We start from the raw sequence: 16,745 nt of genomic DNA on the forward strand, positions 1-16,745 counted from the left end.
GGCTCCTGCACTACACACTGACGAGATATAAAGATCCATCAATTGAATGAAAGCTAGTTTATCCTTAGTTTTTTAATCAAACGAAAACAGCAGAAAATGTACATTGCTACATGTACGTTACAGACAAGCGTGATTTCTAATGGGTTGAGAGACTTGCATGAGTAATTTATTTGCAAACATATGAAATTTACCGATACACGAGTGTACAGTAAATAATCATTTGTATCATAATAAATAAATAATTTGTTTTTTTTCTCTTTATACTAAAGTGTTTTTACTTCTTTCTGTTAATGTGTGTTCATTTCGTTTTAATTTGCAGGTATTCTCACTAACGATGATAAGGACAATTTTTCTGTTTACCTTGCCACTGATTGCATTTACCTACGGTATGTTTTGCGCTAGAATAATTAGGTGCTTTTAAACAAAGAAACTGAGGAACTGAGGGTCTGAACAACGCGGAAGTCGCTGGCATGATGAAGAATACATATGCTTAGATCACTGTAAACTTAAGTGATATTTTGACACATTAAATAACCTTGATATAGTTAAAAGATTACACCAATTTATTATTATCTCAAGATTTACGTTCTCGAAAAACGGACAACAAACTAGTCTCACACATAAATACATTAAAAGCTGTGATCAGGCCAACTTTGATATTATTTCTGTTTAGGAAATTTTTTAAATCAAAATCTCAAATCTGGAATAAAAAAATTTTCAGTTAAATAAGTGGCAACTTTATACAATGCTATTTTGGCTAATGTTCATGAGTTAAGTTGAATACTCATTATGATTGAAAACTGACCAACTGGGAAAAAAAGTAAGGCATTAATTCGCTTTGCATGAAAAAATCTGCAGGTACAATGATCATCAAAAGTTACAAATGGTTAGTTATTTATCCTTGTTCGCAATCATAAATTACTCTTTTATGTGGAATAACTAAAAAAAATATGTACATGCATTTTTTAAATAAATGTTTTGCTATTTATACTTAGTTTTCTTGATCGTTTTTTAAGCAATTGAAACTAATGCATCGCACTGCTTTATGAATCAAAGTACTGAGGTAGTGAGAGCCGGTTTCTGTTGATGTGTCTTTATGCATATTGTGTAGTAAAGACTGAGCCTCTCTCTCTCTCTCTCTCTCTCTCTCTCTCTCTCTCTCTCTCTCTCTCTCTCTCTCTCTCTCTCTCGCTTTTATTGTCGGCAAAGCGTCAGAGAGAGACCAAATTTTGTAAGTGGCAATGATCAAAAATATGTCTGTCTAGTAGAAATAATTCAACAGTTGCTGCCTTGAATTTAGCAACAAGCGTTATAAATACAATCCCCATTTCTTCAATGCTTAGCAAAGTAGTTCATGAACATTTATGTCCCTTGTATGTGTCCAAAATGCGTAGTTTTGTTTTTAAAACACGTAATCTATAAGAAAACTAAAAAGATATACAATTCTCTGAAAATAAAAAAAAACAACAAAAAACAAAAAACAACACTTATAACAAAACGTGGCTCTTTGTGTAACTATTTGGTATAGTGGAAGATTTTACTTTGACGCTGTTGGTTTTTTGTTGACTTTTGAAGTAGTGCTATTTATAGTAGCATTGGCGATTTCAGCAGAGCCTGGCTAAAAATTTAACTATTTCAGTTTTGGTATAAAAATAAATGTATCAGATATTTATAAAGGTTTTTTTTATTTATTGTAACTCAATAACATTTGTTTGATTAAAAATGTATTTCCTGTAGAAAATCATACTTAGATATGATTTAATTTACCATGGACAAGTACGTGCTTATTCACTTTCTATCATGATATTGTTTCAAATAACACGGTTTATTTCATTTCTTCTTTTTTTCTTCAGAAAATATAGCATTAAAAAAGAGTACGTGGCAGTTACATCCCTACACTGGTGGGACATTAAGATATTCTGCAAACGCTTCCAAGGCTGTTGATGGACTCAAAACAGACCTCTCTTATACTGGACACCAATGCACGGTGTCTGCGAATACGAAACTTGAAGCTGAGTGGCGTGTTGACCTTGGAGCCGTCCTTGGCATCAAGAACATCACAATTTATTATAGAACAGACAACCAATAATGGGGTATAATTTTGAGTGCATCTTTTTGTTCTTAAACTCACAGTTTAATTTGATATTTATCTCTCTTTCTTTAATGAATGTATAGCCTATGTTCCTTATTATAAAGGCTCGGAACACGGATATGCACCTAGATTCCTAGGATTCTCTGTGTACATATCAAACACGACGGATAAAGAGGACGGGGTTCTCTGTTTTAAGGACAACCAACATTTTACCAAGTACACGATCCCAGCTGTAATAACGTTGAACTGTACTCATCACGGTAGATTTGTCATCTACTACAACAACAGAACATCAAGCAGTAAACCACACTACTACTCGACGTATGCTTACAACAGATTGTGTGAATTCGAGGTCTATGGTATGTTACCTTCCATTTTAAGTTAACGAAGGCTTGAACACAGTATAAAACACATTAAAAAACATAAATTTGTGTGATTAGTCATGAAAGTTTTCAAAATAATAAATAACACAATCCATGTATTTTGTTAACCATCGTAAATTCATTTTATTTACATTTCAATGAAAAAATGTAAATTAAGCAATTGCTGTTTATATATTTTTTTTATATATGTGAAGGACGTGTTAGTGCTCTAGATTATTTGCTAGTTATTAGTAATTATTGTCAATTACGTGGAGGCAATTTTTTAGACCCTTAAAACAGTATTTGCAATAAAAGAAGGTGCAAGTAGTTGCCATGACGACTTTATTCTCAGAATACAGATTCGTTTTACTTCATACTGAAATAATGCGACGTCATTGGACAGCGTGTGTCACCTCCTAATCAATATCTTTTCAGGCAAATTAAAACATTTATACGACAAAAATGCAAACTCTATATCATTTGTTGGTATACTTATTAACAACATGTTTATTTCTCGCAAAAAACAGCATTTATTGGCAATTCACCTCATTCTTAATGGGCATTAACAACCCAAAACATCCTTGTAGACAGCCACTAACAAACCTAATAAGTTATGATGTACCGTTTTAGTTCTCCTATCTAACGTCACCATGTGTTATGTTATAGGGTGTCCACTTAACTATTTTGGTCCGACGTGTAGCCAGTCGTGTCCTGCTCAATGTTATAACAGCAACTGTCACATTGACACTGGTGAATGTTTTGGGTGTAAAAACGGATATCGAGGTCCAAAATGTAGAGAAGGTATGCGTTGCCGTAAAATTAAATTGTTCATGCAATATGGTACTGATATCGTCTCCTTACTTACTTTTGATTGTCTTTTAAACACCGTAAATTAAAAGTGTGTAGGTTTTTTTGCCTGTAAAAATTGCGACTCTCCATCTCGATGTGAATTTAACATACTTGATTTTCTAAGGTCATTAGTGTGTTTCGGACAAAGTCTGAGGAACGCTATTAAAAGCTATTAAAATATGTGTTTTTTTTCAACAATGTATCTTCTTTTCACAAGAAGTCAAGTCTTTATTCATTGTAGACAACTTACTCGGTGTGTAATTTTTCACAGTCCCAACCTTTTTCAACTGTCTTAAAGTTCAATATACTATTCCCGTACAAAATTAGTATTTATTAAAGTTGTGGCGGCCATGTCTTAGTTTAAATTGTACAGATTGATAAATAAATTTCATATTTTGATGAAATACGCACCCCGTCCGACAACGTTTTGTGGTAGACACTTACACATACATGTACTTTGTAGAATGCGAGAACAACATGTATGGGGCCGGATGTTCGGAAGAATGTGGACACTGTGTATATGGAGAACAGTGCAACCCTGTTGACGGGACTTGTCACAATGGCTGTGAGACGGGATATTATAAAAAAAGGTGTAAAAGAGGTAGAGCCAGCAACACAATGCACACTGATACATCTTAGCAATAACATTGATGATTTATTTGCGTTCCCGGATTATATAGAAATAAGATAAAATATGTGTTAGGTTCAGGTCTTGCTCATATCGAATTTTTTACATGATTTCATATAAAGAATGTTTAGTCAGATGCCAAGCATGAAAAAAATCCAATATAAAGAAATTAAAAGTAATCGTGAATATACAATACATTCTAATAAAAAAAAAATTCTATTTAAATAACTTTATTCTTTCAAATTTTACAAAGTTTTGTTTTAAGAATGTCCTCAAGAGTTCTACGGAAGAAATTGTTTGGGAAACTGCAGTGAGAATTGTTTTTCAAAGACATGTGACGGTAAAACCGGTGTTTGTGAAAGAGGTTGTTCAAAGGGATGGAAGTTACCCTTATGTAATGAAGGTATTTATCAAACTCTCATTACTCATTTATATTTGAAACATCTTTATATATTCTAACACCACCTTATTCATAATTAAATTTATTTTTGGCTATTTATACTCTACGTAGATTTTAATGTTTCTTACAATGTACTCGTTTGCTGTAAACAAATACCAAATGCACCTCCATTTATTTTGAACTTTGAATAAAGGGTTCTTTTTTGCTAGAATGCGATGACTTAAGTTATGGAAGTAACTGCAGCTATTCGTGCGGTCACTGTGAAGATGAAGTTCCTTGTAACAAGACAACAGGAAAATGTCCCTCGGGCTGTGCTTCTGGCTATGAAGGAATCTATTGTAACAAAAGTAAATTGCAAGAGTACAGTAAAAACATAGTGTACATGTAAATCTTTCGAATAGGCATGGGTTTGTTTGACTCATTGATCGATGAACACAATTTATGTAACTTCCATATACATTAGCAAATACAGGGTGTACATAAATGCTGATACTCTCTTGAATAAAACAAAATTCACTGAAAAATACCAAAAGGATATACAAAGAATACAGTTATATATTATGTAGGTTGAATGCCGTTTGCACGCTTACATAGCGGTACAGGGAAACCAAATGTAAACATCAAAGAAGCAATATTACATAATACGGTTTATTCGACGTCTTTTGTTTTGCAAGTATAAGTATAATAAAGAGTTTTTATGACAAATTATCACTACACAATGATTTACATTTATGTTTGTTTCTCTCCATATTGCTTTTTATTAACAGCGTTGATATTTAAGACGTTATAGTTTTATTGATGGATGTGATCTTTTAAAAACATCTATCAAATCAAACAATTTCTCCCAAGGTCAACATCACGATTTTGAGCAATGCAGTAAGTCGTTTACTGGGATCTCTATTTTCTCTATTTTTTTAAACTACAACATTGATTTGTTTTTATGTATTCATGGTACATTAGGCATTTACAACCCGACAAATCTCCGTATTAAACAGTTAATTATATCAGGTAAAATGTTTATTAAGTATTAAAACTGTTTCAGAATTGATGTATCACTTTGTATTATTATGTTAAAGAAGATATATATAAAACTGAATCTGTATTACATTTTCCTATAGCATGCGAGCATAAATACCACGGATCTAACTGCAACTTGACTTGCAGCACCACCTGTATCAACCAAACGTGTGATGCTGAAAGTGGAATTTGTGTGATGGTAAATTTTTTAAACTCATTGATTCATTCTATCGTCGAAACCCAAAATACAAAATTGAATCATAGAAGTATTTATTTACGTAAGTATTTAGGGTAAACTCACTTGAACAACAGAGATGATTTTTTTTTCTGTTTAGTTTTGTTTTTGTCTATATTTTTTATACTGAAACGATTTAAAGTACTTCAAACAAGTATGCAACAACTACTCTGACAACATGTGCAACATCACATTGTTTATACAATCGTTTATCTGTCTTGTAAACCCTGATTATAATACAATGAAAATTTGAGAATATTTTAGTTTATGTTTCTCAAATACGGTTAAAATTGTTCACAATTAGTTCTTCAAACATTTTTGTAGTCAGCTCAGGCAAAGGAAGAAGACGGAAACATGATCACGCCTGTCGCCACTGTAGGGTCCCTGAGTATCGTGGTTGTTGCAACGATAGGTGTTGTTGTAATCATTGTGAGAAAAAGGTAGGTTTGTTTGAGATTTTGTTGTTGTTTTTGTTGGTGTTATTCTATAGGTCCTCCTTGCTTTTGTTTTTGTTTTAGTTTTTTATGCTTAGAAAATCTGCTCTTTTATACAAAAAAAACCCCTTTTTTTTCAAAATTAAACCTTGTAATAATTATTGATATCAGTACAGTGGCATCACACAAAGAACTTAAACCTTCATGTTCTTGATTTTCGTAAGTTTAATTACATCACTGAGTAAAGGGTTTCGATAACTCTATGTAAATTTATGTTTTATTATAGAAAAAGGCGACAGAATCAGATTCCTCCACAAAATCAAGACCGAAGTAAGTATTTATTTTGACATCTATGTCTAAGTATATGAGAAGACAAAATAAATCAAATGTTGAAACCACGAATTATTACAGTTTACAAAGTGTTTAAAGTGATCATAATAATTGATGTTTTACTGAAACTGTATTGTCTCGTTGACATTTTTTAAAAACGATTTTAATGGGGTTTTTTTAAAATCTGATATAAAAGAACAAATACTTGTTTGCAATCGAGTTTAATTATTTATCAATTTTGTTTGTTAGGTAAGCAGTACGAAAATACTGAATTTCATTTATCAAATCTCAACAAAAACAAGCCAAGTGCTCATGACTCAGCAAGAACTGAAACAGATAAAGCCTGTGTCGACTTGCCTCCTGATGTTGACATCGATGAGAAAATCCACCAAGAGAATCCTTATGGGGATATGTATGTTAATGAGCTATATTGCCCAGACTTCTTAATAAAGGACATTGGTTCTGTCATCATCAAAAAGAGAAAGACTGAAAATGATGGATTTAAAAGAGAGTATGCTGTAAGTTTTTCAAACACTTCTGCTTTTATCAAAGGACGGCACAAATAATGCCTAGCAGCATTTTAAAGAACCATTTCTTTGAAGAAATGCCATACAAATTGTTCCCAGTCATGTTTATGTCTCGTAAGTAGCTAATTATATTTTCTCATAACTAGTTATATAGTCAGTTAATGCAGTTTGACACGTTATGAATATATATTTTACGTTGCAGGAATTTCCAAAACACTTCTTCAAATATAGGCACGCAAAACTATAAAGATAAGCATAGTTTTGTAATAAGTTTTCTTAAAACTGCAATCGCTTTACAATTATATTTCCAATGAAGTTAGTATATTTTTGTAATCTTCTTCCGATTTGTAAGCTATATGTATCTTATTTTAAATTATCTGTTAGGATGGTGTTGCGAACCAGACAAAATTCGTTTTAAACTGTTATTTTTTTGGATTTTAGATTATGTTTATCGAAATATGCCCGGTGTAAATCTTTTTTTAAATTATCTGTTAGGATGATGTTGCGAAACAGACACAATTCGTTTTAAACTGTTATTTGTTTGGATTTTAGATTATGTTTATCGGAATATGTCTGGTGTAAATAACGTAAAATATCGATGGTGAACGTTGCAATGACTCCTGCGGAGAAAGGAACTGTTTGCGACTGCAAATTCAATTTATCATTTTAGAATATTTAAATTCCAGTTTTAACATATAGCATAAATTATGCACACGATGCTGTAAATGAAAGGTATTTTTGTGACCACAAAAAAATAGAAATTATGACAGATGATATTTGATTTCGTTTGAAATATGATGGTAAAAGTTTTCGTTGTTTTAGTCTCTACCATACGGTGACAGATATCCTTGTACCATCGGTAAACTTAACGTCAACGTTCCCAAGAACAGATTTAAAGCGACTTTTCCCTGCAAGTATTTGTAAAACAAAATTTCAAAAAAGTGAATTCTGTTTAACATAAAATACCTAGTATGTTTTTAATCTTAAAGTTCCTTACTGATCAATGTGGTAGATATTTTATCAGTTATGTATATATCTGTTTTCCTGTTCGATTCTTACTCATCTTGTGACATTTCTGTACATTACAAATTCATTATTTAAAATGAAATGAATAACTTGAATATAGAAAATAGAATACACTAAAAAAGGAAAATAGGTATGACCATTCCCACAGTCATAATGGTTAATATTTCTTTTGAATCAATCTAGATGATCATTCAAGAGTGATTCTAAGAAAGAATACAGGATCAGCTGACGAATATATAAACGCTAATTACCTTGATGTAAGCAACGTTTTTATTTTATTTTTTTATTTCGAAGATATATCCATAAGCAGGGAGGTAATCTAAATTGACAATTTGTCATCAATGCATAGTATATTTTGACCGAATTATGATTTTTTTATAGGGATACGAACGTAAAAACGAATACATTGCATCGCAAGGTAAAACATGCATTAATTACGCACAGTATAGATGCTAATTACAGGTTTTCAGCTGTCAGTAAATATTCTAGAAATATTCGATTTTTTTTTTTTACATACAATACCGATCAAACCCAACCTACTAAAAAGTAAATCCCAACTAAACCCTGGGTTTACTTTTGGGGTTTACTTAAAATGGGTGGGTCTGCTTTACACTAGTGCGTACAGTGGACCCCAAAAGCTAACCTCGAGTAAACCCAGCGTAAACCTCGAGTGGATCTAAAATAAGCCCCTGGTGGACGCAAATTTTCTGAAAGCAGACCCAGAGTAAACATAAAGTAAACCTAGTGGTTAATTTATGTCTGCTCTGGTGTTATGTTGGGTGTGATCGATAATGTACTTTAAAACAAAAGATACAGTCTTTGAATTGTATTAATTTTCATTTGACTAATCAGGCAATGTGATTTTAATTACAGGTCCCAAAGAGAGTACTTTAGCTGATTTTTGGGAGATGGTTTGCCAAGATAAAGTCAAGCAAATAATCATGTTAACAAATCTAAGGGAGGGAAGAAAGGTGCTGCATTTACAACAGAATAACATTATGATAAATTGTTCTATTTTTAAACACTATTTATTCCTTGGTTCTTTATGGTTAGTCAATTGATACTGAACCATTAGAATAGTATACACAGTGTGCTAGCAATTTTCATTTTCTGAATAAACCAACAAATCTTGATTAAATAATATTGTTTTCTACAAATCGAATATATATACCAATTTTGCTAGTAGTTAGTTGGTCATGTTACCACGTACATTAAAATCAACATTACCAACTGCATTTCATTTCAATTTTAGTTTGATATTTTTTAAAGGAGTATTTTACTTCCTTTAGTTGAAATGTCATCAATATTGGCCAAACCTTGGTAATAAAGAAACATATGGCACGATCTCTGTCAAATCGATGCAGGAAAAACAGTATGCGTTTTATATTATTAGAAAGTTCCAAGTGTCCCAGAAAGCGGTAAGTGCTTGAATTTTGCATCACCTTTCAATTATTCACTAAAATAATAAAATATATTAAAATGCATGTTGTTTCTTGCCTAGTCTAGAAAGCCCATTTGACCGACATTTTCTTTCATGAAACTTTGTTAGAAATGAATTATATAAAAACTCAGTGGTTGCTATAAACGTCATATGTATATCGTCATGAAGCATAATTTGATACATTTTTTCAGGATACATTGTCAAAGCATGCATTAAAAAATACTTCATGACGCATCTTTTAAGCCAATGTAATTTGATGTTTGTATTTCATATAATCGAATAGAGATGAGGAAGCGGTAAATAACTTACTTTACAGATAAATTCATACATGGTGACCCAATTCCACTATACCACGTGGCCTGATCACGGAACCCCAGATCCTCTATGTTTGGTTATATTCCATAGCAAAGTTTCTCATGAAAAACCAAATCAAGACGACGCACCTACAATAGTGCATTGCAGGTGAGTTAAACGAACATAATTAGTTTAACAAAATTGCGTCTATTGACAGTAACTGGATTAGCCTACTTTATCAGTTACTCATGTTCTTGTGTAAACAGTTGTTTATATGTAATTCAAAGGTTATGAAAAGGATTTTTAAAAAATCATTATGAAAATACATTGATATTGATAATTAAAATAAGACATTTAATGTCTTGGTTCCAGTCAGATAATATTTGTCTTCCCCTTAAATGAGCTCTATGTGGCTTTTTCAATGACATCTCAGGTACATTTGCCCAACGTGTTTATACATTGAATGAATAAAGTGTAGGACTTATAGCCATATGAAATATTTCTAAAAATTTAAGGAATACGATTGAAAGTTAACTTTTAACAAGAGAAAGGTACTTGATAAATCAACATAAACGGGACAACGATCATTATTAAATTCCGAGCTTTTAGTAGAATAGAAATGATGTCAGTCTTGAAATGTTGTTTAAAATATGATCAAAATCACATGCTTCGGCTTTTATATATCGAAGTATGTTTCGACATCTGGTATTATTCTACAAATTCGTACTTAATTTTTAAATAAAAAAATTGAAACAATATTTTCATACATATTTTATTACACGTACTTCAAACACTCTTCTTGTGTGACCATTGTTTTTACATTGTAGTGCAGGAATAGGTCGCACTGGTACGTACATCGCCTTGGACTCCCTCTATCATGCAGGGAAAAGGTCCGGAAGAGTCAACGTAGCAGAGTATGTGAAGACAATGAGGGCCAACAGAATGAATATGATACAGACATATGTAAGTCAAGTAAAATTAGATTTTACACAATGACTGGTTGGTTGATAAGTGAATTTGAAATATTTCTAGCTGGTTTTTTGTGGGGGGGTTTTATTTTTGCTTTTTTTTTTTTTTTTTTTTTTTAACTTTCTGAAAACAATCTCATTTATATTGAGACAGAAAAAAAATATTTGCCTAAGTTCAAATTCATCCCTTTTTTTTATTAATTCCTTTACTTAGCCTTCAAAACCATTTTTATGCAATTTCTATTCATGTGATCAAATAGCATGCAGTATAAAATCTACAAATTACAAAAAAAAATCTGACTGGATTACCAGTTTACGGTGACAATACTTGCGGTAAGTAAATTTTCTGATATTGTGATTTGTGGTTTTTTTTTTACTTTTTAAAAATTATCTCATTCAAATTGAGACAGAAAAATGGACATTAACTAAAGCCAAATGTATCCATTTTTTTTAAAATTAAATCAATCACCTAGGTTTCAAACACTTTTTTAATGTCAATTTATGTTATCAAAAATCACATAGTATAAAATCTTCGTGTCGCAAAAAAAATCTTACAGCATTACTAATTTCCGGTAATTATATATGCGTGCAAGACAGGTTCTCTTTTTTTTCACTCTTAGGAACAATACATGACCGTTTTCTTGGCATTACACGAAGCATTTAAGGCTGTGCCGGATCCTGAAGCCACTGTCAAGTTTCGTCAGAGAATTTCACCAATGCTAAAGGATGTACCAGCAAACTATTCCGGGCTTAGAAAGGAATATGAGGTTAGGGACTTTTTTACATTTACAATTTTAATAGTGCATTTTTGATATGATTGCAACGTGCATCTTGAAAAAGAAAATGTTTTACTATAAACGAGTCATATTTACGCTATTTAAAGATTATAGTTTTATATTTCACATCAAAAACAGAAATCAATTTCAAACAAAAAATATAGACTGGCGTGAATTTTATAAATTAAAGATCTGAATAAAAAAATTTATTATATACTTAAAAAAACTATGTACAGAAGTCCAATATTCATATTGCATTGACTTTATTTCGTGTGTTGTTTTACCTTGTTTTTTTTTTTCTCTTTGGTAAAATGTATACGGTTTATTTTTGAAAGCTTTTGAGGAAGATTTGCCCGGTGTATACTAATGATGATTACAAACTCGCAAAACAAAGCATGCCAAAGTGTAGGAAAGATGCTATTTTACCGCGTAAGTTGACTTTTTTAAAATTTAAACTAGTTTCCTTGTGTTATAAGCATGTAATAATCAATGTGCATACAATGTGAATATTACGTATAAATCATTTTTTTTAATTCGGAAGAGATATAAAGTTTAAATAGAAATCATGAGTAGATTCAAAGTTGTTTGCTTACTTATCTTTTATTATGTAAATGGCGACGAATGATTGAATTTGAATAAACCTCGTCTTGTTGCAGAGAAGATTTAAACTGTATTGCTTAATGCTAATAACATAGGTGTTTCTCGTTTTTATGTACAAGTTGATAAGTATGGACTCTATCTTTCATCGAACGTTCCAACAAGGGGAGGCTTTATAAACGCTATTGTTGCTTCGGTAAGTTTCGTCGAAAGCATAAGTTTAGATTAGTCTTTAGTACTTATGACCGATGCATATAAAAATTAAAATTGCTAGTATGCATTGAATCAGTACTCTACAAACAGACATTCATTCTCAGTACATCAATACAAAAGCAGTTGTGAATCTTTTATAAATCACGAAATACATATCAACCTTTTTTTTTACTCTTTTATATAATAACACCAAAATAAGATCTGCTTATAAATTGCATTTAAACAATGTGTATATAAAAAAATGTAGTAGTATGCAATAACTTAATAGTGAACTCGAACCACTAGCTTTTATTTTTCGTTTTCTACTAGACACTTAAAAAGTTAATAGTTAAAAAGTTTCGTTATTGTTTACCTTCAATTGATATGATTTATTTTTTTTTTTCAAGTCATACATCAAGGATAATGCGTTCATTGTTACACATTATCCGCCACAAGAGGACGCTGTTGATTTTTTGCGCCTGATTACTGACCATGAAAGCAGTACCGTGATATGCATGGATCCTTTGAATACAATAAATTCGGTGCGTGTCTTGAGTTTTTATGTTGTGTTGCAATGCACACAAAGTTCTCGATAGACACTGTTTGATAAGAAAAATAATCAATTTTGCTACAGTGTTCTTGTTATTAAAGCATTTCGTTTGGATGTTTTCTCCTTTCTATTTCTCCATAAGACATTAATAAAGGTGTATAACAGAATAAAATATGAACGAAAAAAATTTCAATCTTTCAAGATTTAGATGTAATTGACCGACAGTAAAAAAAAAAGGATTTTTTTTTTCATTTCAGTTCCAACTCATAATTTTCTTAAATATTGAAAAAAATAGCAGAACAAATTGTTCTGATGTAAAGTTATTAATTTGCAAGTCATTAACTTTTTTTCATTGTTTTAGAGTAAGTCTTGGTTGCCTTTGCCTTCATCCGAAAAGATCGTTTCTCCGTACAAAGTGGTTCATAATTCCAGCAAAGACAATAACATCAAGACATCAGTTATTTCTATTCATAAAAAGGGGGTAAGATAAAAATATCAATTTGAAGAAAGGCAATTTACTGTGAGATTTCAAACATCTAATGTTGATTTTTTTATCATTTAATCATTAATGCAGAGGAATTATCAAAAATAATAAAACAGATACCGACGAAGCAAGATGAATTCGTTCTGAAATTCGAAGAAAGCTTACTATAAAGTTCTTACAAATATTTATATTTCTTTAGGAAAAAACACGCGATGTTACGATAGCCGAGCCCATACCTGACCTGAAGACTGAAAACGTAAATGACACTTTCTCCCTTCGGAGCTTGGTCTCGTTTGCACTGAGTTGTCCTGATGAGGGCCCAATTACTGTCGTCAGCAAGTTTGTACTTCACTTTGATTTAATAACTATCAGTGTGCTGTCTGGCTGATTGTCTGAACTATCTAGATAAAAATGATTTATATAGTTTATACTATAAACTTTATGTTGAAAAATATCATATTGATTCAATCTGTCGATGGGTTGTGAACTGTTGTAATCACCAACAAGAGATTAAATGGGGTTTTTTATATCAATATTTGCACTCTGTCTAAACAATGTCAAAAAGTAACAAACCCAAAAACAAACTCGTTAAGCAGCAAGTCCAAGTAAATTTGAGGGTCTAGTCTCTTTCGAACGCCCGTAAAAGGTTAATCGACCCTGTTGTGTGCAGGCAACTAAAAGAGCTATGTTGAAAATAGACAGAAAAGAAAAGAAAAATTGCAGCAGTCATTCAGGACACAAATGATAAATAGTTTTTGTAGCTCAAACACTTTAAATTTATCTCATAGCTTGATTTTAAAAAAAGAAAAAGATAATTAAAACCAATTGTATGCAAATTGCTATAAAAGTTACGGAACTGTATGTAATGTTTGTGTTAATATCGTATCAGGGACGGTGCTTCAATGTGTGGTGTCTTCTGTGCTGTGTTTAACTCCATACAACAAATCACTATGGATGACAACATTGACGTGTTTACAACAGTCCGACAACTACAGACAAGGAGACCAGAGTTCTGTTCCACACAAGTGCGTTGTTGTTATAATGTAAAATTTTACATTCATTTTCCACAAAATACAAGTTAATAAAACAATACACTAACATCAAAACACCCCTTTTAAAAAGTGTTTGATTTAAAGTTGTTTTTTTCACAATATGAATGGTCATTGTAAGTGTTTGTGGTATAATCAGTAATAGGAAAGAGTTCTAAATCGAACGTGCACATGTACGTTGCACATTATAGGAAATATAACTCCCACTTATAGCTTCAGATACAAGGAAAATACATGTTTGTGGATTGTATTAAAAAATGAATTTTCTTTTGATTCCTTGATCGTATTTATTACACCTGTTATAAAACCTACACTTTCCACAAATTTACAAGATGTATTGTCTCACTGATGTTTATATTCAGTGTATATTTTCCCTTATGTGTGCATTGGAAATCTGAGATGTTCAATTTTTTATGTTTACACTTAGCTAATTCATTGGCCATGAGCACAGATACAAACGTCTTCACGTGTTTTGAGTATATTTATTTTTGAAAGATTTAATGAAACTTCCAATTCTCTTCTTTTTTTCAGGATGAATATGGTTTGATCTACCAGACTGTTTACGACCATCTGATAGCTGCGTCAGATAATGTTTACTATAACCAGTGACCATATTTAGCAAAGGAATAGATATGATGATGATGATGATGATGATAATGATGATGATGGTGGTGATATGCATTAACATTTTAATGTTTCGCATTTAATTTATCTATTATTTTTTAACTGTTATTAGTTCCAATATTGTTTATTTGTCGTTTTTCTTTGCCAATAGTGGTGTTATCACGATTGAAATAAGGATGAAAAGATGTTAATAAGGTGCAATTACATTAAATTCTTATATATGTTTTTTATACAATAACTATCTTTAAGTCATGTTTTTATTTCATTTTTTTTTATTTTTTTTTTCAGTTTTATGACCTCAAACTTATATGCATGATTTTTTGGACCAGTTAAACTTTGATTATACAACTATTTTGCATGTTTGATTGACTTGAGTGTTTATATTTTAGCGTATTATACAAAAGATTTTATGTTGCTAATTTACAAAACCATTTTCACTTATTAGTCATCAATAAAAAAAACTTTAGTTAAATTTACCTTCTTATTTATTTTCAATAGGGTACAAAGGTAATCTGCATAATGTGATGGATATTATACACCCAATTAAGCAAATTCTTGTGGAAATTTTGGCTCATTTGTTTTCTGGTTAATTACAAGTTATCGTCGTCTCATTACTTATAGGTTTTACCACAGAAAATGTAATTCTCGCCAATGCTGAGTTTGTTGATGGAAAACAAGACCGAGTTATGGGACTTTGAATATAACGTAGCGACTAATGTGACACCAGCAGAGCTCCCAGATTAAAGGGCGAATAAATTGAATGTTGTATATGAATAGTCTCTATACTATTAAATGAGCAAAAAGTACATATACTATTTCACTGTAAACAGTGTATTAATAAAAAAAACACCTCGCGTTTATTTGTCTTGATGCAACATTAAATAAAGCACAGACGTGTAATGAATTGTATTTGCTCATTATTAGCACTGGTAAATGAAATGATAGACATTAATAAGGACATTTCTGGCAAACAAAATTTTAAACTTAAATCAATGAATAAAAAAAATGATGTTTTATTCATGGAACAAAGAAAAGTGCTAAAGTCTTTAAAAAAATTAAAATACACTCATCTGTTAGTTGACGTATTAAGGGGGCTGGGGGTGGCTGCCATTTTAGACAATATTGATCTCCTTTAAAAGAAGAGCTCCATATAAAGATAATGGGACGTGATGGAATTTTATATCACAATATATGAATTTTTTCTATATCAAATAGAAATAGAATAGTTGATAGCTTCAGAAATCGCATATAAAATTTTCAAATAAATCTGATGGTTTTATATTATATTATATTTTGACCCCCCAGCCTCCTTAAACAGGGTTTTGAAAATATTTCCTAGAATCACTTTATTATGAAATTGACTATTTAAACCATTAGCTAAGACTGCCGTCTCCCAGATATAAAATTAGATTTCAACATGGGCAGGGTTGCTTAGAACTCTGTTTAACTTTAACCGCTGGTTAATTTAACCCTTGATCAATTTCAGTATCAAATGGTATGATAAGCAGTGGTCAAAGTAGTGTTGCACCAAATGTATTTAGCCGGTTAGCCGGTGGCTATCAAACCACTGCTTACTATTGTTTAACCAGTGGCTTGTTTCCCAAAATACTTCGTACATTTGTACAATATGGTCAAAAAAACAACCAACTTACTTTTTGTTCTTAAATCATGTCCATTCCAACCTGCACACAGTATGATTAGTACTAGTATTTTTTACTTAAAACAAACACATGGGATCACAAAAAGGGGGTTACAATAATTCGCTGACAAAATCTCTATTAGCATTAATTTTTACATTGACCTTCTTACCACTCAAATTACTTATTATAATTTCGAATTCGGAAGTAATAGTATGATACTTTATATTATT

General features: G+C 31.3%; 1 protein-coding gene across 1 annotated transcript; it reads left to right on the forward strand.

Moving 5' to 3' along the window:
• Positions 1–3,119: 3,119 nt before the first annotated feature.
• LOC105348153 (receptor-type tyrosine-protein phosphatase epsilon) lies at positions 3,120–15,145 on the forward strand. Its single transcript, XM_066067365.1, has 23 exons — positions 3,120–3,255; positions 3,767–3,904; positions 4,197–4,334; positions 4,541–4,678; positions 5,450–5,547; positions 5,908–6,023; positions 6,304–6,347; positions 6,597–6,865; positions 7,697–7,784; positions 8,084–8,157; positions 8,282–8,318; positions 8,774–8,871; positions 9,190–9,318; positions 9,658–9,803; positions 10,463–10,598; positions 11,224–11,370; positions 11,715–11,808; positions 12,099–12,172; positions 12,576–12,710; positions 13,080–13,199; positions 13,402–13,541; positions 14,092–14,227; positions 14,783–15,145. Exons 2-23 carry the CDS (start codon positions 3,781–3,783, stop codon positions 14,858–14,860), a joined length of 2,559 nt encoding a protein of 852 aa, XP_065923437.1. The 5' UTR covers positions 3,120–3,255; positions 3,767–3,780; the 3' UTR covers positions 14,861–15,145.
• The last annotated feature ends 1,600 nt before the right edge of the window (positions 15,146–16,745 follow it).

Source organism: Magallana gigas, chromosome 1 (genome assembly GCF_963853765.1).
Source record: "Magallana gigas chromosome 1, xbMagGiga1.1, whole genome shotgun sequence".
NCBI lineage: Eukaryota > Metazoa > Mollusca > Bivalvia > Ostreida > Ostreidae > Magallana > Magallana gigas.